We start from the raw sequence: 24,275 nt of genomic DNA, 5'->3' as shown, positions 1-24,275 counted from the left end.
GCGATGGAGGGAATCGTATGGGCGATGGTGGATGCCACCCATTTCGCGGCCTAGACGGTCTGGAGTTTGCCCGAGATGGGTTGGTTGCATTCTGTGTGTTTCCAGGGATTTGAGTCCGAGCCTCTGCAGGGGCTCGGTTGTTCTCAGTTCCCACTGGTACCCCCACAGTTGGATAAACCGGAGCCTTGTCACGGGTACTTCGTCGGGGTCTCGTGGGAGCGGATGGCTCCGCTGGTGCTGGAGGTTGCTCTGGCCCCCTTTTGGCAGCATTTTTTCGCGGACGTCCCCGAGGCCTGCGGGGAGGGACATGCACGTCCCTCGGAGGAGGGGCTTGATTTTCACGCGGAGGCGGGGGCTGAGCCGCCTAAGCCTCCGCGACTATCCTAGCCAACTCCTCATTTCGCTTGTTGGCTTCAGCCAACTGCTGTTTCAGCTGCCGGTTTTCAAGTTCCACAATGGGAACGTACCGCTCAGGATTGTAGTACAAATCCTCATCCCTTGGAGGTGCTGGTGGTCCCCGAGAATTGGAGGACTCGCTTCTCTCTTCAGCATCCGGGTTTACCATTGGCTGCTTCCCGGGGCGTCTCGGATAGTTTTCTTCAAGAATGTTTTGATCGTTTGCGGCCATAACTTGTTCAAGGATCGCACTGCTTAAGTCTCTCAACGAAAGCACCAAACTGTTGACGCCGTTTTTCGTCAACTTTAAATGTAGAGCACGTAAACAGTAAATATTTATGGCCAGAAAATACAATAAAACAAGGAAGATTTTTAACGTGGTTCAGCAGTTAACTCTGCCTAGTCCACGAGTCTTTTTTAATAGAACTTAGGAAATTTCTAAAAATTCTTCAAGGATGAATCCTCCAGAGTTTCTCTCAAGATCACAAATTTCGGTCCTTTACAAAGGTACATGACTTCTCTATTTATAGAGGAAGTCTCAAAATACTATCCCACACCCTCCGGGAAGTTATTCTGTACATTAATAAATTTAATGGCTTTAAAGCCTGTAACTCCTATATACAAGGAAACGTCCCCTGAAGACCAGGGGGCGTGTAACTGACTAATAAATATCCCTTTATTATAGGGAAGTTACAACAACAATATTTCTTGAATGCATGGACTGGATCTCTTCAAGTGATCTGTTAAGCAATTCGAGATCAGCAATCAGCATCATGCCCGTCTAAGTCTCTGAATGAAGTACGAGTTGCCTTGTTTTTTCAAGATCAACTCTGAAAGGGTGAATATCACCGAGGCTGCCTTTCCCCGAGCTCACACTCACGCCCAAGCTCGGGCCAATTGATCCGAGGTCACCCCTGAAAACGGACGCCTTCCGATGTCTGTCTTTCTAGCTTATAAGAACTTCGAGGTTACCTATCTTCGAGGTTGCCACCACTGTGAAGATTCGGCGCCTAGGCTGCGAACACGTATTCTAAATGTTGCGAGCTCACACCTGACGAACCCAGCTTTCGAGATTATAATTCTCAAGGCTCGAAATCTGGGTATAACAGTTTTTTTAACTAAAATTACAAATAATTCACCGAACTAATAATTCAGAACAAAAACACAATCATTCTTTATAATAACTATATAATAAATTGGATTTAGGGTCCATTTGAACCATTTTACAAAACACAAGATCCAAAAAGTAATTTGTCAAAACACAGAATCCAAAAAAATAATGAGGCAAAATATATGGTCCAAAAAAATATAAACATTTTTTAAAAATGTTGATGAAGAATGAGATAATTTAGTCAAATAAATGTGCATATGAAAATAATATGCATGCCAATTTGAAACGCAATTTGGGGTGCTCAGGATCCAAACCAATCCAATTACTCCGAACCAATCCCAACCAATCTCATTACAAAAGATTGGATATCAAACTACAATTGGATTAGATTGGATTTGAAAATTTTGATGTTAATTGGATTGGATCGGTTATTGGATGATACTCTAAAAATCTAATTAGGAACCAATCAAATCCAACAATTATTAAAATATTTATATATTATATTAAATATAAATATATTTAATTATAAAATTTTATATTGCCTGTCATACAATATATCTTATTATGTAAATACATCATGTTAATGATTTAATGTGATAATTTAAGGTCTTAATGTATTATTATTAGTAAATATCGTTAGTTTTTTGTATAATTTTTTTTTTTTTTTGTATAATTTTTTATTTGTTAATCTTTTTAATAATAAAATTTAAGTTTAGAGATAAAAAAAATTGATTAAAAAAATCGTTACAATCCAATTATAGTTGTATTGGTTTTTGAAGCCAAATTAGATTGGATTGGATGCTCATTTCATACTTCCAACCTTTAATTGAATTGAATTAGTTAGAAGCAAAAATGTTAGATCAGATCTAAACGCAATAGACAAAATTTTAGATTAACCCACCAATATTTCAAAATGAAACAGACTTTGTAAACTTTTGACTGAACAACTTGAATATAGATTCATTATTACCATCATCAATTTAGAATTTAAAATCAAATCAAAGGTTTTCAAAAGAAAAATTGGTGAGTTAGACTAGACAATAAATTAAAATAACTAGAGAGGGGTGACTAATAATAATAAGATGTTACTAATAATTAATTACTATGTTTTAATTATAGTCTTACAAATTCTATCTCATTTACTTTTCTTCCTCTGATAGTGCTTTGAAAACATTATTTTCATAAATCAATTATTTATAATTATCCACAAACATCAGTATATTCATCATATGGTTTCTAGAAATAGTTTACTTTTATGGTACCAAGTTTTGTATTTTCTTCTAGGTTATTGAGTTTCCAAACAAATACAATTAACATAGTTGTTTATTCTTAAACCTTATAATTAGTTACATCTTCTTTCCTTAAAAAAGGAAGAAAAAAAAAAGTTTTTGGATGAGTGTGAGTTCACGTGATACCTGGCCTAACTATAACTTTAGTAACCAAATATATATAATGATTTTAATAAGTATCTTAATAATTCATTAAATAGGTAACAGATAATTTTTTAAACACATAGTAATTTTTTAAATTATATTAATCTCCTAATATAATGAAGGGTTTATACATGTTTAGACCCTGTGTTTTGTCTCATTACCTTATTGGACCCTGTATTTTGACAAATTACTTTTTGGAACTTGTGTTTTCTAAAATAGTTTAAATAGACCCCTAAACCCGATTTCGATCAAAGTTTTTTTTAATTAAAATCATAAATAATTAATTAAACTAACAACTTAGAACAAAAATACAATCATTCTGCCTAAGAACTGTGTTGTTATATTCAATTTTTTGTTCATCAAAATCAGGTTTAGGGGCCTATTTAAACCATTTTACAAAACACAGGGTCCAAAAAATAATTTGTCAAAACACAGGGTCCAAACAGATAATGAGGCAAAACATAAGGTCTAAAAATGTATATATCCTATAATTAATATATATTTATATATTATTTTTTTTATACAAAAGAATAACTATATGGGATATTTGATCATTTTTAATATAATTTGTAATGCCCCACGTCACTATGACTGCTTCCTGGAATGACGACTGGCCCTACAAACCAACATGAGTCATTCCAGCGTGCTTTGTCCTCACTCGCACGCTTCCTGGGAAAACTTCCCAGGAGGTCACCCATCATGAAACTACTCCAGATCAAGCACACTTAACTTTGGAGTTCCCAAGCGATGGGTGACCCCCTGGGAAGTTTTCCCAGGAAGCGTGTGAGTGAGGACAGAGCAAGCTGGAATAAATCGTGTTGGTTTGTAGTGCCAATCATCATTCTAAGAAGTAACCATAGTGACGTAGGGCGTTACAAATGGTATCAGAGTCTTTACCCAGCCGGAAGTGTGGTTGACGGGGACATCGGACCCCAAAGGGGGGGTGATTGTGACAGTCATTATCCCGTGATCCGTAAGGGGAAAGACCGAGTAAAGATGTGCAATCCCACATCACTTGGGGAATGTCAAGTGTGATGATTCTAAGACTGTGTAGGTATGAGATTACACAGTTGAAGATGGCTTAAATTGATTGCTGAGTACTACCTATGCCAACAAGATGCATCTTCTTTTCGGTAGCCCATCACTTGAAAATTCCAAAGTTAAGTGTGCTTGACTTAGAGTAGTCTCATGATGGGTGACCTCTTGGAAAGTTTTCGTAGGAAGCGTGCGAGTGAGGAGAAAGCACGCTGGAATGACTTGTGTTGGCTTGTAGGGCCAATCGTAATTCCAGGAAGCAGTCATAGTGACGTGGGGCGTTACAAATGGTATCAGAGTCTTGACTCCGCCGGAATTGTGGCCGACAGGGACGTTGGACCCCTAAAGGGGCGTGATTGTGACACTAAAAATCTCGTGATCCGCAAGGGGAAAGATCGGGTAAAAGCTGTGCAATCCCACATCGCCTGAGAAAGGTCAAGTGTGATGATTCTAAGACTGTGTAGGTATGAGACTACACAGTTGAAGAATGCTTAAATGGATTGATGGGTACTACTTATGCCAACAAGATGCATCTTCTTTTCGGTAGCCCATCACTTGAGAACTCCAAAGTTAAGCGTACTTGACATGGAGTAGTCTCATGATGGGTAAACTCCTGGGAAGTTTTCCCAGACTGCGTGCGAGTGAGGACAAAGTATGCTGGAAAGACTCGTGTTGGTTTGCAGGGTCAGTCGTCATTCAAGAAAGCAGTCATAGTGACGTGGAGCGTTACATAATTTTTATATATATATATATATGTGTTAATTTGTTTGTTATTAGATATAAATACCGTATTTTTCTAATAAAAAATTGTATTTTAGAACAAAAATATTTTTAGGACCCCTTTTGATTGGGACCTCTAGGCACAATTTCAAGATGATAATTAATAAATGTCACTTATTTTTAAGTTAGAAAAAAATATTTTATTTTCAAAATTTAAATTTTATTATATTTTTATTTTTTCAACTTACTCTTTTCTATCATTTAGAAGCATATGACTTTAGTATCGTAGAATATGTATATCAATTTTGTTCAATTAGTTTTTATTTTAAAGTTATATTGATTTTTTATTTTTGTTTTTTATGGATTGTTGGTTTATTATGTTCTAACTAGTGTATATATTTTTTGTGATATGGTATATCGTTTTTTGTGGATGATATTTAGTTTCTATCTTGCTATACATAATGGTAGTATATAATTTTATATCATGATATATACATTTTAATGGTAGTATATAATTTTGTTAGCATAATATATACATTTTTGAACAATAATTTTGTAATTATTGTTGGTATATTATTTTTCAACTTAGTATATGTATTTTGTGGTATGGTATATTTTTTTTAGATGATGATTAGGTTTTATCTTGTTATATGTAATGGTGGTATATAATTTTGTTAGCATGGTATATACATTTTAATTGGGGTATATAATATTGTTAGCATGGTATATAAATTTTTTTAGTAATAACTTTTTAATTGTTGTTGATATATTATTTTTCAACTCAGTATATATGTTTTTTGTGTTATGTTAATTTTTTTTTTTAGATGATATTTAGTTTTTATCTTGTTATACATAATAGTGGTATATAATCATGTTAGCATTGTATATACATTTTAATAGTTGTATATAATTTTGTTAGCATTGTATATACATTTTAATGGTGGTATATAATGTTGTTAGAATGTTATATATATTTTTTGAGTAATAATTTTATTTTTTATTTTTCAAGTGTTGGTATATTATTTTTCAACTCAATATATATATATTTTGTGGTATGCTATATAATTTTTTTGTAGATAAAATTTAGTTTCTATCTAGTTATATATAACAATGATATATAATTATGTTAGTATAATATATTCATCTTAATAGTGGTATATAGTTTTGTTAGCGTGGCATATACACTTTTTGAGTAATAATTTACCAATTTTAATTTTGTTAAAATTTTGTATGGTATATAAATTTAGGGGAATTCTCCTATAGGGGCTTCACTTTAAGCCCTACCGGTAGGGCTCTCAGTGTTCTCGACCCGTGAACAGTTTTCGGCGTGACTTTTTTTATGACCGTGTATATTGTAGCTATTTAGAGCATCTTGCAAATTTTCAGAAAATTCCGAATAGTTTACAGTACTGAAAACTAGGTTCAAACATGTTGTTGCACGCGTGACTAATTTTTTTATGCGGGTGGAAAACAACATGTTTGAACTTAGTTTTCGATACTGTAAACTATTTGAAATTTTCTGAAAATTTGCAGGATGCTCTAAATAGCTACAATATACACGATCATAAAAAAAAATTGCGCAAAAAATTGTTCACAGGTCGAGAAACACTGAGAGTCCTACCAGTAGTACTTAAAATGAAGCTTTTATAAAATAATTGTCCTATAAATTTATTGGGGAATTATAGAAAAAGAAATGAGTTCCTTAAAAAAAAAAAGTGAGTTGAGTTGAGTTATTTAATTATAATGACATAATTGTAATAAAGTTAAAATATTATGACTAATTAACATATAAAAATATATATTATTTAAAAAATGGCACGTGTCACTAGATTAAAAAGAGAGTAAAAAAAAAAATATATATATATATAATATAGAGAGAGAGTCTCCTAAGACACTTCTACCCTATTATATATAATATATAGTACAAAACTTATATTCAAGATCTATAGAAGTAGGTAGGATTATTAATTTTTATAGGGTTAGGAAGTGCATGAATAATTCTCATGCACCAAATAAGAGCTTAACAGCTGTGAACGGTGCTGTGCATGTGATTAGATATCATTTTAATTATTTGTTTATTATCATTAAACTACATTTTAATTATTATTAATTAATTAAATATATTGACCACGCGATTCACGTTTGAAAGAGACATCTACTACTTTTACTTATTTAATTAATTCTTTGACATGAACTGTATAATATAAGGCCAAAATACATTATATATACTAAGAGATTTTAATGTGAAAATTAATATATTATTATTATGAACAACTCGTATTTTTTTAAGACACATGATTAACGATTACGATCGAAATTGATTTATGAAATGTATTAAACTTAAATACATTATAATTTTATAAAACTGAAAATAATTATAAATATATTCAAAATGAGAAAATATTTAAGAAAAAAAAAGTCTCTTTTAAATTTTTTGGAGAATATATATCTTTGTTTTTTCTCTATACTTTTTTCCTCATAAATTTTTCTGTAGTAAAATTCAATATCCAAACAAGGTCCAACTAAATAATTTTAGTTTTATTACTTTTTCCTTATTTTGAATTTATTTATTTAATTTGGAGACACTTTTTCTGTTAGGCTACACTGATTCTGATTTTCAGACTGATGTCGATGACATGAGTCAACTTCTAGAATTGTGTTTACTCTTGGGGGTGGAGTTGTGATATGGAGAAACGTAAGCAATCCGAGATCTCAGATTCTATCATGGAGGTTGAGTACATAGATACTTCTGAGGCAGCTAAGGAAATAGTCTGGCTGAGGAAGTTCTATACAAATCTTGGCGTTATTCCAGAAATGGATAAACCCCTCATTTTGTATTGTGACAAAATGGGGTGATAACCAATTCTAAAGAATCTCGGAACCACAAAAGAATGAAGCATATAGAGAGGAAGTATCACTCAGAGGATATGTGGCAAAGGGAGAAGTGAAGGTCATGAAGATTGCATCTGAGGACAATCTTGTGGATCCCTTCACAAGGACACTGGAAGAGACAACGTTTCTAAAGCATATAGAGGGAATGAGTTTGAGAGAAATGTTGCATTTGTTTTAAAAGTGCAAGTGGGAGTTTGTTGGGTTTTATGCCCTTATAAAACCACATTTCTTATCTAATTCATTCATTATCAATAAAGTAGTAGAAATCATTTTGTTCAATCTAATTGTGTTGTTTACATGTTTTATTACATGATTAATTATTATTAATACAAACATTTATAAAATCTCGAACATATGTATAGTTACAATTATAGCGACTCAATCACAGTGGATTATAATTGTAATTACATAATTCAAAAACATTTTGTCATAAGAATAAATCAGTACACTATATTTTTACTGATTGGGTAATCTATTATAAGATCTACTTACACATTTGGTGTGATGTCATATCCAGGACATTGACCAAGTAGATAAGATTTGATGTATTTTGTTACATTGGATTTGACCGATATTGATTATTGACAAGATAAGTAAATATCGTTATTATATAATCTAATCATATCACAACATTGGCCATAAGTCAATTCAATCTTAATTCTGAGTGATTAATATTCTGCTAACTGTATTATTTAAGTCTTTTGATTTGTTCGTTATTAGCTTATCCTACTGACTAGCTCATACTTACATATTGGAAATTTGGTAGTGTAATTGAGTGGGAGTATTTATCATAGATATGAAATCTATAACTTCTACGTAAGAAGTAAAACGATGAATTCCTTATAGATTGGTTCAAGTGTTAAATGATAGAGTACTAATTTATATAATTAAATTTACGAAAATATCATTTACAAAAAACTTTGTGAGAGTTAAGAATAAAATACCAATGAGGGGTAAAATGATAATTTTCACCCGTCTCATTAGTAGATCATTTATAGATGATTGAATGATGATTATGATTATAACAATGGATAACGTATTTACATTTGGTGTAAGGTGTTCTATGAATTAAAGAGTGCAATTCTGAGTTTATAGTGGAGTTACGATGAATTAATAAAGTAATAAGATTATTAGTTATAAATAAACTCACAGTAACTTATTGGAGCTTGAGTTCATGGATCTATGGTCCCTATGTCATCTCTTATCAAAATGAACCTAGTAGTCTTGAATAATTAATTTAATTATTAGTTATTAAAATATCGTATTGACTAGGATAATGAAAATAAATAATGTTAAATTATTTATTGATAGAAGAAACTTTGAGATTTTTATTGCAAAGTCTCAAAAAGAGAGTATTATAGCCAATTGAGACAATTTTGTTAATATTGATAGGTTGGTATTAATATTAATAAAATGAATTAAATAAATGTCAAAATTATAATTGGTTAATTTTGACAAGTATTTAATTAATTATAATTATTAAATAATTAAAAATAAAATGGGAAACAAAAGCCTATTTTATGTACTAGCAATTGCTTATATATATATATATATACTAGTGTATAGAATGCATTAGGTCAGATGAATTTGACAATGTAAAAATTCACTATTAATATTCTATACCTATAGCCGTCCACTCTCTCTTAGTTTTATCTCTAAGAATTATCTTCTCATGTGTTGAGACTTGCCCACACAAACACTAGGTTGTTTTAGAAAAAGACTTTGAAGACCGTGGTCTTGTTTCAAAGCAGTTTGGATTCCTTATAATACCTAGTATTCAACAAAGACAAAATGTTAGGAAATCCAAATAGTGTAATCATTGTTTCGCTACGCATCTCGTAAGTACTCTAAGGGTTTTGTTATTGTATTTATGTATCTATGTAATATTCACATGCTTGTATGATTTTATGATTTCTACTATGTATATTGTTTTGAATATATATTTATAAATATCATGCATATAAATTTATATAAATGAGATCCTACACTCTCTCAGTCCATGTGTTGAGTGCTTAACATAATTTTGATTTTTTTAAATATTAGAAATTATTGAATTTTCTTAAAAAATAACTTATTTTTATTTTTAATTTTTTTACAATTTCTTTTTCTTTTCATAAATAAGATTTTTTTCTATAAAAATACAGTCTGCGTATGATACCAAATACACATATATACATTAGATACAAGCAACACACAATGCATATTTGTTTAATTTTATTTATAAAATTTATTAATTATTTTTATTAAATTTATATAATCGTAATATAAATTTCAAATAAATAAACAATATTATATATAAAAGAATGACATAAACATATTAAATGAAAAATTAAACAAAAACATTGTTTATGATTTTTTTAAATATATATATAATATGATAACATTTTTAAACATAAATGATAATTTTTTTTAATAAAAATTAAGATTATTTATTATATATTATTATAATGATATTTTATAATATTTAAATTTATATTAATATAAGTATTTAATGTCTAATCTTGTATTAAATATTATTATAACAATAATATTTTATAATGTTTAAATTCGTATTAATATAATTAATAAAAAACATTAAGATTATATAATATTATCACAATAATATTTTATAACATTTAAATTTATATTAATATAATTATTAAATATTTAGTTTGTATTATATATTATTATAATAATAATATTTTATAACATTTGAATTTGAATTTATATTAATATAATTAATAAATATATATTTTTAGTTAGTTTAAGTATATTTTGTTAAATATTTAGAATATCCAATTAAAATTAACAATACAATTCGTTAAAACAAAAAAAAATTATTATTTACACACTTTTTATATATTTTTTCAAAGTTATTTTTAATGTGTTTTTGGATAAAATTTTAAAAGTGATTTATACATTAATAAAAAGCTCTTTAAAAAGTGTATATACCAAATTTTTAAAGAAAGCATTTTGTAAAAATTAGAGAGAATATTTTGAGCTTAAAAATATTAAAGATGTGTAATACTAAACAAAATTTATTAGTTATTCCTTTTTTAGAAATATTAAAAAAAATTATTATATAAAATATGATACTAGACATCATCATGACATAAAAAAGTAAAAAGAGAAAATGACACAAATGGAAAAATAATAATTTGATATGTAAAATGTAATAGGAAAAGAAACGAAGAATATGGAGAGGTGTGGAAAAGAAAAGACTAAATGACCAAAACCACATAATTGTTTTTGTGTTATTATTAATGCATATAATGTAATTTTAAATTTATAATGAATCACTTTTTTACATTAAAAAGTATATGGAAAAAAGACAAATATAGCATGATTCTGTGGTAGGGGTTTTAAAAAGATAATATCGATTGGACTTTTTCGTATTTCTAATTTGTGAATAATTTTCGGTACGATTTCTTTTATGATCGTGTATATTGAAATTATTTAAAGCATCCTACAAATTTTCAGAAAATTCTGAATAATTTACAGTGTAGAAAACTAGTTTAAAAATAGGTTGTTCTATGTGTGACTAATTTTTGTATGCAAGTTAAAAATAACATGTTTGAACCTAGTTTTCAGCATGTTAAATTATTCAAAATTTTCTAAAAATTTGCAAGATGCTCTAAATAATTATAGTATACACAATCATAAAAAAAAATATCGTACCAAAAATTATTTATGGATAGAAAATACAAAATATGACTCTTTTTGAAGATCCTACCATATAATACTCCTATTATGTTTATTAAGTTGAAAGCGATGAGAGGAATCTAGCCCACACAAAGAGTAGAAAAAAATTATATATATATTTTTTGAAAGGACAACACATCTATAAAACAGCCAATTATATAAAATTTTCCACTTAAAATAAAAATAATTAACACAGTAAAGAGTTTCAACTTATAACTACAAAAATAATGAAAATAATGATTTTTTTTTCTTCATAGTAACAAGAAGAAAAAAAAAGGTAATACTTGAAACGTGTATGAAAAAGAATGTAATATATTAATGTAAAAACGAAAATTTTGAAACTACATATGAATGAATTAGAGTCAAAGCCACGAGCTTTGATCTTCAAATATAACCATTAAAACCTCTCTAATTAATAATTATAATAATAAACAACTAGTCAAAAACCTCCAACAATAATTTGCAATATTGTAACTAAAAAAAATTATTTCCACACATAATAAAAACAAATTAATTTATTTTTTAAAAACTATTTATCTCATCATTATCCTTAATAAACCTCTTCCTACCAAAATAAATCTCATCTTATCTAAAGATTTTTTAAGTTACAGAAATGGAAAAAGGAACTTATTCTATTCCTTCCTTTCATATACCAATCCAATTCACACTCTTTCTCTCTCTAAAAAACAAGTCCTCTCTCTCTCTCTCTCCCTCTAGAGAAAGTCATGGCCTTTTATTTATTGTTATAATAGAGCGGGTATTTTGCAATCTTGGTATCTCTTCTCGTCTATTTTTCTGGTGCTGGTGGTTGCCCTCACCATAATTTTTCCATATAGCAACCCAGTCTCTCTCCTCTCTCTCTCTCATTGTCCATTTTTCCAAACCCATCTCTATCTACTCCCACTGCACACATTTTTTTTCTCCATTAGGGAACTGGGTTTCTCTCTTTCTTTCCCCCAGTGGTATTGTGCTATAGCTTTCTCCAGAAAAGTAAAAGAGTCAGAAAAAGGGTATCTTTTTCTGTATGCCAAGTTGGCGAATGAGCTGTTCTGTTTTTTCTGCACATTTTCTCTGCCTCCGTTTGGCTATATCTGCATGAGTTTCTTCGGTTCATTGGTTTGATCCCAGAAGAATTATATCGTTTGACGCGCTGTGGTTTTGACTCAAGATCACAACTTTGGGACACCCTTTTGAGGTTTGAACGAGCAGTAATTGGAATTGATTGGTTTTCTTTCTTTGTTTTCTTTGAATTTTCGTATACGATGTTGTTGGGATATCAAGTTGGGTTTTTTTGGTGAAAAAAGTGTCATAGATCTGCTCTCTTTATCCATATTCGCCTTATACTTTTTATAATATTTTCATGATTAAATATAAACAAATAAAGGCAAGAGCTTGAACAACAAAGAAAAAGAAAGTTGCTTTTCTTTACAATCCAAGGAAAGCTGAAAGGGGCTGGTATTGAATTCTGGATTGGTTCCTAGTGGGGGAGGGATCATATTTTTGTAATTTTAGCATAATTTAAGTGGTTGTAAGGCGAATTCGTCGGTTATTCTGACAAGTGACACTTGAATGCAAAAGGGTATCTGGATTTGGACAATTTTCTTCGGTTACTGATCGTAATTCTACAGGTTGAAGACCAAAGAGCTTTTTAATTTGATTCTCAGCCTTTGAGCTCAAAAGGGTTCTCTCTATAGTTGTGATTGAAGAGTCAAAAGCTGCAATTTTGTAAGAGTTTTACCTCTTAGAAAAGAGAAAAAGGAGAGGTTTTTTTAAGGTTCATCACCAAGCTTTTCTGACGGATCCTTCAATTGAAAATAGGGGTTGTGGTTGTTTGGCTGGTCTGGAGTGCATATTTAATATAATCAGGGCCCTGAGAATGGGGTCCTGCTTATCTGCAGAAAGCAGGGGCCCTCATGGCAGTTCGCCGTTGTCTCCCTCACTGGGGGTCAGGAAAAGGAAGAACTCCAGAAAGAAACCTGGGTCTCGAAACTCATCTTTTGACTATAGGAGGGAAGAGCCACTGCACAGGATTCCTGGGAGGATGTTCTTAAATGGGTCAAGTGAAGTTGCTTCACTTTTTACTCAACAGGGCAAGAAAGGGACCAATCAGGATGCCATGCTTGTTTGGGAGGTTAGTTCTTTCTTATCTTGTTAAAAATGGTCATCTCTACTCGGGTTATTATTGTGTTTATCTTTAGATATTCAATTCACGGTAAATTTAAATATATTTGATTTATTTTGGTATGCAAAAATAGTGGAACTACTACTAAGCCCTCGTGTATCCTGAATTATAGAGTATGCTATTTCTGGACTTGAATCTCCATATGCAATTTTTAGGATCATTGGCTTTTTAAGGGATCCGCTAATTTTGTTTTTTCAAGTATCTATACGTTTTTGTTGTCTTAATTATAGGTTCGATGTTACTAACTTGTAGTTTTGCTTTGGCATCACTTTAAAAGGACAAAAGAAAACTTAAAATTCATGTTTTTGGGTATTAATTTTTTGTTTTGTTTCTTTGTCTTTCATAATTACTATCTCTCTTGACTTTTCATTTCAGAACTTTGGTTCCAGAACAGACACAGTTTTCTGTGGTGTTTTCGATGGTCACGGTCCTTTTGGTCATATGGTTGCGAAAAGAGTGAGGGATTCTCTTCCTCTGAAATTGAGTGCACACTGGGAAGTGAACATAAATAGTGGGGATGTTCTCAAAGAGATCAGCCTGAACACTGCAGGAAGCATGAATTCCGAAGATACGATGGCCCTGGCATCTGCTGATGAAGAACCGAGGACCTCCATTGATTTGGGGGAAGCAGAAAAACGCCCTGATTTCTTTCAGACACTGAAAGAGTCATTTTTGAAGGCTTTCAAAGTCATGGATAGGGAACTGAGAACACAAGCAAGTATAGATTGCTTCTGTAGCGGGACTACAGCTGTAACTCTCGTTAAGCAGGTGAGCTAATAGCCATTAAAAAAACTTTTTGGTTACTTTGTTGACCTTTTGTAAGATTCCCATCTTGACCATGAGCTGTAATCCTGCTTTGTAGGGTCGGGATATTGTCATTGGAAATGTTGGGGACTCAAGAGCAGTACTCGGTACGAGAGACAATGACAATTCCCTAGTTCCAGTTCAGTTGACTGTGGATCTCAAACCAAATCTCCCAGGTGATTCTCTCACCCTGATTTCTGGACTTAGAGAAGAGTGTTGTTCCTTGACCTAAAATCAGGACCAGGATCTAACATAGCTTCCACAATTATGATGCTAAAATATTAACAATGTAATTAGCTATTTGCTCTGTGTGCTTTCTTGCACGAAAAAGCTCAAGGGCTTTGTGTTTTGATAATTAGAATTAATCATGAAATGGTTGAGTCTTGGATTATTAGTAGCATCCTTTTACCATCAAGTTCTTTCTAGCAAACTTTGTTTTTTGAATCATAATACTTTCTACTTAAATCCCCTTTTAATTTTTTTTCTTTTCTATGCTATACAGCGGAAGCTGAGAGGATTCGTAAGTGTAGAGGGCGTGTATTCGCTCTTCATGATGAACCTGAAGTTGCTCGAGTTTGGCTGCCAAACAACGATTCACCTGGCCTTGCCATGGCTCGTGCTTTTGGTGATTTTTGCCTCAAGGATTTCGGTCTAATCTCTGTGCCTGAAATATCCTATAGGAGAACCACTGAAAAAGATGAGTTCATAGTCTTGGCTACAGATGGGGTATGACCAAAAAAAAAAAAAAAACTAATTTAAGAAAAAATTTCTTTACTGGATGTCATTTCCTCTGCTTCCAATATTATCCTTACAAATTTATTTTCCCTTGTTAGATATGGGATGTCCTCACAAACAAAGAAGTTGTAGACATAATAGCTTCAGCTCCATCTCGTTCTACAGCAGCTCGAGCATTAGTTGAGACAGCAGTTCGAGCGTGGAGACACAAGTATCCCACATCAAAAGTAGATGACTGCGCTGTCGTTTGCCTCTTCCTTGACTCAGACATGGACAATTTGTCCGTTGCTGCAAATACTAGGCCCAAGGAACAACTCACTACTGCATACGAGGTTAACTCTGCAACAGAGAAAGAAGAAGATTTCTCGTGTCCTACTGGTTTGGACCGGTCAGGTACTGTCCGAACATGTGAAGAGATTCATCCAGAAGATGGCTCAGATGTTATGAATTCAGAGCCAGGTAAGGATTGGTCTGCTTTGGAAGGAGTTTCTCGTGTTAATACATTATTGACACTGCCAAGGTTTGTTCCTGGTGAAAATGAAACCGAACCCCACAAATAATAATACTAGGGAAGAAGAAGCCAGTCAGTTTTACCTTCTTTCCTGGATTATTTTTTTTTTCCTTCAAATTTTTGTTTCATTTTTCCATTTCAAATTTTATTATTTTCTATAGATGGGAATTCAGAGATATTTGTAGGGCCCTCAATATTAGAACTTGGACAGGAGAAGTTGGCCCGGCTATATTAGCAATGTCTGGGGAAAGTGTCCTCTCTCTTGTGTGGATAGGATTAGAATTTTTGTAAAACCAACTCTCCTCTTCTTTTTATTTTTTTTTAAATAAAAAAAAAAAATTTGTGCTTCAAAGTGTCTCATCTGATATTTGTTGTTTTGTAATGATGTTAATAATAATCTTGTGATAATGCACTGTAATTTTTTTTTGGCTGGAAGTTCAATGAATCTTCTTCTTCTTCTTCTTCATTTTAATCTCTACTCTTTGACTTTTTTGAGCTGTCAGATTCTCTATTCTTTGTTATGTCTTTCCAATACAAGAAAATGTTGAATCTTTCTTCTTTGTGGTTTGAATTGAATTGTTTCAATGAAATATCTTTTTCTTATAGGTGCTATCCAAGTTGCCAATTTGTCATGACTTCATATCTTAAAAACACTTGCAGAATGTGAAAAGCTTGCTTTAGATGAGTGGCTGAGAGAACCCAAGTAATGCAATCCCCATATTCTGACTTCTTTGTTCCAACTCAAAGTTTCTTCCCTCCATAACATATATTTATATATATATATATATATATATTATATTTATAAATTATAACAAGGACATTGAGGAAGACTATTCCTTGGTTGATGAGATGATATGCTTAAGCAAAAGGTGACAAAATATAATACAGCTTTGGGTGATGGGAATCTCAACTTATGACACAATTCATCTTATTCTTATCTTACATTTACATTTCTCAAAAAAAAAAAGGAGAAATAATAATAATAATAATAAAAAAAGAATAGAAAGTGGGTCAATTGCTTCATGTACCTCATGTTCAAAGAGTAGATTTATGAATAAAAATCCAAATTAGTGGTTGAGGAGGGGACCTATTATTATAGAGTTAAATAGTGGTAAGAATCTATATATATAGCTATGAATACCAAAACATTATCATTAATCCATTGGCCATGGCATTCTTGAACAGGTCAAAAAAAAATTACAACTTACAGTTTGAAGATAAGATTCTTTTCTATTTGGCCTATAAATTGAAGCTGTTTATTGGATTAGTTGCCTTGAATTTCTTTCATAGGAAAAATATGATAAAAAAAATGTACTTGGAGAGATAAAATATGCTTCTTCAATTCTGTCATTTTTTTTGGGGACAAATAATAATTGTTTCATATGGGTTTTCCCTCCAACCAACGGCTAAAGAAGTCCAAAGCCTCAAGGGGCTTGTATTCAGGAACAGTATGCCCTGCTCCCTGTCACCATCAAATAATTTTTTTTTTACTAATTTCAATCTTTAGAAGGGTATTTGAACTGTTATCATAAGTAGAAAAAAGATTCATATCTTAATGGAAAACATTGCCAAATAACATTTAAGGGGATAAATACAAACCTTGATGGTGAGGAATGTGAGGTTGTGGTCATACCCTTGTAAGTATCTGCAGCCAACCAATAGAACAGTTTCTTTTCAAAGTAGTTTATAAATATTGTCTTATATATATAAATATGAATTTTCTTTTAGGTAGGACATCACTATTGCCTGCGCGTATTTTATTTTTGGTATTTGGAGAAATTATAATCCAATTTTTTTTGTTTATGACATACATTATAGTTACAACATGCTTCTCGTCAATTTTCGGAAAATTCTGAACAATTTATGGTACAAAAATTAGAGTTCTAACAGTCAGTTGTGCCTGATTTTTTTTATACGCGTGGAAAATATACTATTTGAACTTTGATTTCAGCACTGTAAATTATTCAGAATTTTTTTAAAATTGGCAGGATGCCTATTATAATGTATGCCATCATATAAAAAAAATTAGGTCATAATTTATCCAAGTACTGAAAATAAAAAAGCTCCTACAGTTACCTAAAATTCTCCCTATATAAAAAAGAATTAATTTTATGTTAATAAACTTATATTTGTTATTTGAAAGAATTAGTTTTTTTGTTATTAATTTTATTTAAAAATTGTGAAAAAGAATAGTTGATTTTATAAATGTGAAATTTTATTTATTATTAAAAAAATTTGATCTATTATTTTTATTATTAATGGTCAATTTTTTGAGTAAGTGTAAAAGTAGTTTTTATTAAATTTAAAAATCAACATATGAAATACTAAATTTACTTGAAGTTTCAAGTTAAAATTGATTATTTTTTAATATTAATGTATTTCTTTTATTTAAGAGAAAGATAAAAAAAAGTAAATGCTAATAGAAACTCCCAAAAAAACAAAAAACAAAAAAAATAGCAATATATGTTATGATAAACACTGTATGCAAGAAAAGACAATATATAAATTTTCCAGTTAATAAGAAAGACAAATTATTTATTTAAATAAAAATTATTGAGAAAGTAAATAAATTAAAGACAAAATAGTTGATGGGTTACACCAAACATCCATGCTTCTATATATTAATATTTATATATATATATATTACTTATTAATAAGCTTTAAAAACCAATAATTATTTTTTAATTAGGATATATTTTATATATATTTTTTAAATTATGTAGATTTATTATAAAATAAACCCTTAAAATAAATTGTTCTTTATTTTAATAATTAGTATTTTATTTTTATGTTAAAGTAAAAAATAATAAGACAAATTTATTTTGTAACCTAACAAATACAAAATTAATATTCTAATAACAATTATTACTAATTTAATTTTTTAATAATAAATAATATAACTTAATAAATATCAAATTAATTAGTTTTAATATTATTTTTTAATTAAAAGTACCTGCCTCAAAGCATATATTCTTTCACTAGTATATATATATCTATTAAATATATAGAAGAGCATGAATAATAGTTCATTCAACTATTTTTGTTTTGTGTGAAATTATAATATTTAAAAAAAAAAGGTTGTACAATGGGACAGCTCCTATTTAAATTAAAGTTAAACTATCTTTTTTACCTTAAAATCAAAACAACAAACATTTTTTTACCTATGGGCACATGCCTAAGGCATGTGCAATCTTTACTAGTATATACATGTATATATATATATATATTTATTTATCAATTCTATATGAATCAATGAGTGAAGGTGAGTAATTGTATAAAAGGTATATTGAATTAGATTAAAAGTGAGTGGAGGAGATTATGTGTTAGGCATGAAAAGAAAAGAAAAGTTACCCTGCAACTTGAGAATTGGAAATCCAAGGCCTCCACTCATCTATAATCTTATATCCAATTGATCTTGTCCATGCCTGGCTTCCAGTAAATGGCACACACATATCATGGTCTCCACTGCCAACAAAAAACACAACAGTAAAAACACACTATCAACATTCAAATCTTATCATATATTTATAGAGTGCGATTAGAGTGCATCTACTTTTTTTTGACAATACTAGTGCAGCCAGTTTGTGTTTTCTACGTTTCGATAATTTTTTTTCCAATGTTTTTTTTATATGACAGTGTACATTGTAATTATTTAAGACACCATGTAAAATTTTAAGAAATTTTGAATAATTTACAATGCTGAAAACAAGGTTTAAACAGTTGACTTTTACACGCGTATACAAAAAAATAAGCACGAGTGCAACAAGCTGTTTGAACTCTGTTTTCGGTACTATAATTTATTCAGAATTTCTTAAAAATTTGTAAGATGTTTTAGATAACTACAATGTACACAGTTACTGTGTGTGAGTGCACCGGGGACCCTCTAATTCGAATTAGGATTGTAGTCGGTCTCTATGTATATAAATATATAGAACACAATAGTAAGCAAGCACTATTATGAAGCACCTGAAAATGAGGGCTTGGTAACCTTGCATTGTGAGGTTTTTGTGGTAAGGGATCATACTTCCAGCATCATGATCGTAGCTTATTCTGCTTGTACATAAATCCCAAGCACCACTCACACTTTCCTAATAACAACATAAATACATATAGGCAAGAATATGCAAAGTTACACTTCAAATCTTCAAATTAACAGTACTTGAAACCAGCTACTTAAAGATATCAGATAAGCAAGCTCTTACTGGTGCTGCATGTATTGCTTCCCTTACTGCTTTGTCATTCAGCCATGCTGTTGCAACTTTATCATCCTACAGTTGGAAAAAAGAAAAGTGTAAATCAAAACAATATATATATATATATATATGTATGTACATGTATTAAGGGAATATGCCCTTTAAAGGTCACAACTTGCAACTGAGTTTTTTGCTGACATTTAGTTGGCATGGGGTATAAAAAGCAAGGCATTAAACTTGGCACATCGAAACATCCAAAAACAACAGCTTTTACTAATTATAACACAAATATACAGAAGGAAACAAAAACTTGGGAAAAGACAAACAATGCTATATGCATTTTTAGTGGTTTGATGAGAACCCATTTGGTAAAATAGTAATTTTATTACATATACACTCAAAAATACAAGCTTGCCTAGTCAAGACTCGAGAGAGAATAGTAGCAGAAGTAAATAAACTTACAAAACATGGAACTGTGATACTTGAAGTAGTAACAGCAGAAGAGGCAGCGAGTTGGGGCCACAAAGGGACAATGCCATCTCTTACTGGTGCCTCGAAAGGCCAAGCTCGGCCAAATATCCTTTTTCTAACTGGGAGAGGCTTATCAGTCATCCCCAGTTGCTGGAAACTTAGGGGTAAGCTTGAGTTTCCTTTGGCATTTTGTTTAGCAGTGTCTGGACTATGGTAACATGGCTCCAATATATCGTATATGTTTAGTCCATCAAGAGCCTATTAACCCCTCAGATTAAGAAAAAGACAACCCATTACATTGATGTACCTATTTGCCTCTTTTTTGTTTCATAGAATATATATAATCACATATACATGTTTATATGTAAATAGATAGATAGATAGATATACCTGGCTTACTCTCTCAAGTTTCTGTCTGCAAATGGGTTCATCATAGTTAGCATGGTAATTTCCTTTACAAGCAGCTCTGGCTGCCTAGTAGTCACAAGGTGTTAAAATCAGTCTAATTCCAAAAAACATGTGAAAGTATCTTGCTTTTGAAGTGAAATACAATCAAAATTCTAAGTATCAATTGCCCACGTGACCAAAAAAACAAAAAACCAATAATTTCATACCCCATAGATGTGAAAGCATGTAACTTTGAAGTGTTAAAATCAGTCTAATTTCAAAAACATGTGAAAGCATGTAACTTTTGAAGTGAAATACAATCAAAATTTCAAATTTCAATTGCCCATGTGACCAAAAAACAAAACCCAATAATTTCACACTTGATAGATATGAAAGCATGTAAAATTTTGAAGTGAAATACAATCAAAATTTCAAATTTCAATTGTTCATGTGACCAAAAAAAAACAAAAAGAAATAATTTCTTACCTCATAGATATCATCTGAGATGAGGGCCATACCATGGGCAAATGGGACAAGAGCATTGCCATCAAAATTTGGGTCAGTCACTCCATTTCCAACCATGTAACCCTACTCACAACAATTAGTGAAATATATAATTTAATTAGCTCAAAGTTTTTTTCTTTATTAATGGGATTTTCCTGCCCAATTTATAGTGTTAAGTACCTTAAAATTGATGACTGGTTTGTTCCCATTTTTTATTCCTGCAAAAGAGAAACAAACTTAAATTTAATACCCCACAAATTATTAATTACAAACTTTTAAAATGTAATTAATCAATACCTTTTGCAACTTCAGAAGCAAGTGTGGGCACATATATTCCAGCAAAAGACTCTCCAGCAATGTAAAATGGGTTTGAAATGAACTCTGGGAATTGCTTAAACCACTGATAGTAAAGATAGCATATAAAAACTCATTAATTATTAGTATTTTTATATAATTAAACAATTTTATTATTATTAGTCTTTATAATAATTAAGTCCCTAATTAACTACCTTGAGGAGGAAAGTGTGTGTATCAGAAGCAGTTTGTAGATCTCCAGTTATGTATTTGGTTGGATCTTTGGAATAAGAAAAGCCAACACCAGTTGGAGAATCCAAATATATAATATTTGAAACCTGAAATAATTGAATTGTGTTGTTTGTTGATATAAATATATAATAAACCAAAGAAATTATTAAAATTTTCCATGAAAATATTCTTATCAATAACTTTGACCTTTGACCAACTAAATGGATTTAGATGTAACTTGGGTAAGCTTCCTTTTGGCTTTCCCTCTTCAAAGCTGAATGGTCCTGCATTATTAGTTGATTATGCAAATGAAATGAGACCACATATCTCTACTCCAAAAAATGTTTAAGAATGAATATTAATAATATAATAAAACCATGAAAAATAGTATAATGACAAACAAAGCATAGATTAGATGATGTGGCATGATATGGCACACATATAAGATGAGGGTTGTATTAATCAAGGTGAGTCTAAATAGATAAAGGTATTAAAAGTGAAGAATCATTTCTTTTCACACTTAACTAAAATATATAGACAATTTTATTTAAAACAACCAAAACACAAGAAAAATGAAAACAAAAAAAACAGCATTTGTCTGGTGCACATATATAAAACAAATGGAAAAGACAGGACCTTTTCTATGAAATCAATAAAAGTTAAAAAAAATTTCAAAAAAGAAAAAGAAAAAAAGAAGAGCCTATCTTCTTCATGTTCTATCTATCTTTAAACTAACCCCAACCCATCTAAAAGAAACTTCTTCTTTTTTCTCCCTTTACTCTAATAATTGACAAACCTCATGCCAATAAAATATGCCATTTCAATTAATTAATCAAACAATGATAAACACATAAAGTAAAAAGTATATTCTTTTACAAAGTATGACTTGTGAACAGTGCAATGCAACATTGAAATAGTGGTACAGTACAGTACATCTGAATTTGAAGCAGAAAAATAGCTAAAAAGGTTAGTGGTTCAGATACCAAAGCTATATATGATAAACTGTACCAAAATGACCGTACCATGTTCATACACAAAAGCATCAAAGCTAGAGCAACCAGGTCCTCCATTTAACCACAAAACTACTGGATCACTTGTTGGGTTTCTCTCAGAAGAAACAAAGTAATAGAAGAGATTTTTCCCACTTGGATTCCCATCTATGTTTATGTATCTGCAAATCCCACATACCAAAACTCATATACTTACATATAGTGTTGTAAATATTCAATCTTTTCATGCTATATATACATGTATGTGTATAAAGAAACTTACCCTGAGTAGTGTTTGGATGGAAAAGTACCAGTAAAGCCAGGAAGTTTTGTGACAAGAGAGCCTGAAGGAGCAGCTTCAGAAGATAAAAGAATGCAATAAAGAGAGAATATGAAGAAGAGAAAGAAGAATTTGGAATAATGTTCTGCCATGGGAATAAGACTGTTATGGTTGGTACAACAAGTTAGAGGTTTGAACAAGTGTGTATATATAGCTATATATGGCTATATAGTTCAAGGCTTATTGTGTTGTTGTATGTGTATATGTTTGTTTTGAAAGAGAGAGACAAGCAAGTGTGAGTGAGTGGGGAATGAAGGTGATAATAGACAATGAAATGAAAGGAGAAGAGAGTAGTTATATAGGGAGCTATATATGTTGACAAGAAAGAAAAAAGAAAAAGTGAAAAATTACTTGAACCAGAGAAGCAGAAAAAGTTCAGTTTCTCATCTCAGGTCAGAAAAAAGGAGGAAAACAGTTGGCATGAAAAGGTATTGAAAAAGAAAAAATTGGAGGGAAAAAGACTCAGCTTGAAGACAACTATGACAAGTGAGCAGTGGTATCAAATTTTGAAGGAGATGATGAATTGTGGACCATATCCTCATGCCAAGAAGCAAGACCAAACCAAGTGCTTTGTCCAATCATCTTCAATCATGAGTTTATGTACCATATGGTAGAAATAAGAGGTTTCACTCTATATGGGAATTTTATTTATTTTTTAGGGTTTATTTAATTTAAATACATGTTAGAAATCTTCAGTTTCAAATAATTACAAATGGGATGCTTTATTTTATAAATTAGAAAAATAAAAAATAATTAAGAGTATGAGTTGTTAAGCTATATATGTATTGGCTTCAATTTAAGTCCTACGGGTGGTTTCTCAGTGTTCTCGACCCGTAGACAGTTTTCGGCGCGATTATTTTGTATGACCGTGTATATTGTAACTATTTAGAACATCCTGCAAATTTTTCAGAAAATTCTGAATAGTTTACAGTACCGAAAACTAAGTTTAAACATATTGTTGCATGCGTGACTAATTTTTTTATGCGCGTGGAAAACAACATGTTTGAACATAATTTTCGGTACTGTAAACTATTCGGAATTTTCTGAAAATTTGCAGGATGCTCTAAATAGCTACAATATACACAATCATTAAAAAAAATCATATCGAAAACTGTTCACGGGTCGAGAAACACTGAAAGCCCCACCGATACGACTTAAAGTGAAGCCCCTATAAAAAAAAATTGTCCATTATGTACATATATATATATTTTCAATTTATACACTAAAAGGGTGTGTTTGTAATTATTTAAAATTAAATGTCTAAATTAGTATTACAAAGATAGAAAGATTATTCAGCATTGTAAAAACCTTTATTTATTATATAAATATATTTTTTTTAATTTTTTCTTTGTCTCTGTTGAGCCAT

The 24,275-nt window shown here is 30.7% G+C and overlaps 2 protein-coding genes across 2 annotated transcripts; one reads left to right on the top strand and one right to left on the bottom strand.

The window, feature by feature from the left end:
* The first annotated feature begins 11,993 nt into the window (after positions 1–11,993).
* LOC133790495 (probable protein phosphatase 2C 33) lies at positions 11,994–15,811 on the top strand. Its single transcript, XM_062228149.1, has 5 exons — positions 11,994–13,399; positions 13,826–14,218; positions 14,313–14,430; positions 14,757–14,980; positions 15,088–15,811. The coding sequence occupies exons 1-5, from the start codon at positions 13,145–13,147 to the stop codon at positions 15,547–15,549; spliced, it is 1,452 nt and encodes a 483-aa protein (XP_062084133.1). The 5' UTR covers positions 11,994–13,144; the 3' UTR covers positions 15,550–15,811.
* A 795-nt stretch (positions 15,812–16,606) lies between these two features.
* LOC133790494 (serine carboxypeptidase-like 20) lies at positions 16,607–23,403 on the bottom strand. Its single transcript, XM_062228148.1, has 14 exons — positions 22,853–23,403; positions 22,603–22,751; positions 21,788–21,864; positions 21,565–21,687; positions 21,353–21,455; positions 21,236–21,273; positions 21,038–21,139; positions 20,555–20,638; positions 20,156–20,422; positions 19,703–19,768; positions 19,467–19,588; positions 18,852–18,965; positions 17,100–17,145; positions 16,607–16,962 (listed from the first exon to the last, which is right to left on the bottom strand). The coding sequence occupies exons 1-14, from the start codon at positions 22,999–23,001 to the stop codon at positions 16,879–16,881; spliced, it is 1,524 nt and encodes a 507-aa protein (XP_062084132.1). The 5' UTR covers positions 23,002–23,403; the 3' UTR covers positions 16,607–16,878.
* Positions 23,404–24,275: the final 872 nt, after the last annotated feature.

Source organism: Humulus lupulus, chromosome 7 (genome assembly GCF_963169125.1).
Source record: "Humulus lupulus chromosome 7, drHumLupu1.1, whole genome shotgun sequence".
NCBI classification, from domain to species: Eukaryota; Viridiplantae; Streptophyta; class Magnoliopsida; order Rosales; family Cannabaceae; genus Humulus; species Humulus lupulus.
This window is presented reverse-complemented; position numbering and strand designations above follow the sequence as displayed.

Excerpts from the sequence above, each read along its gene's own strand:
- LOC133790495 (XM_062228149.1), top strand. The coding sequence starts at position 13,145 with ATGGGGTCCTGCTTATCTGCAGAAAGCAGGGGCCCTCATGGCAGTTCG. Across the intron at positions 14,219-14,312 it reads CTGTAACTCTCGTTAAGCAG|GGTCGGGATATTGTCATTGG; the intron begins GTGAGCTAATAG and ends CCTGCTTTGTAG. Across the intron at positions 14,431-14,756 it reads TCTCAAACCAAATCTCCCAG|CGGAAGCTGAGAGGATTCGT; the intron begins GTGATTCTCTCA and ends TATGCTATACAG.
- LOC133790494 (XM_062228148.1), bottom strand. The coding sequence starts at position 23,001 with ATGGCAGAACATTATTCCAAATTCTTCTTTCTCTTCTTCATATTCTCT. Across the intron at positions 21,688-21,787 it reads ATCCATTTAGTTGGTCAAAG|GTTTCAAATATTATATATTT; the intron begins GTCAAAGTTATT and ends CAATTATTTCAG. Across the intron at positions 19,589-19,702 it reads AAGCAATACATGCAGCACCA|GAAAGTGTGAGTGGTGCTTG; the intron begins GTAAGAGCTTGC and ends TGTTGTTATTAG.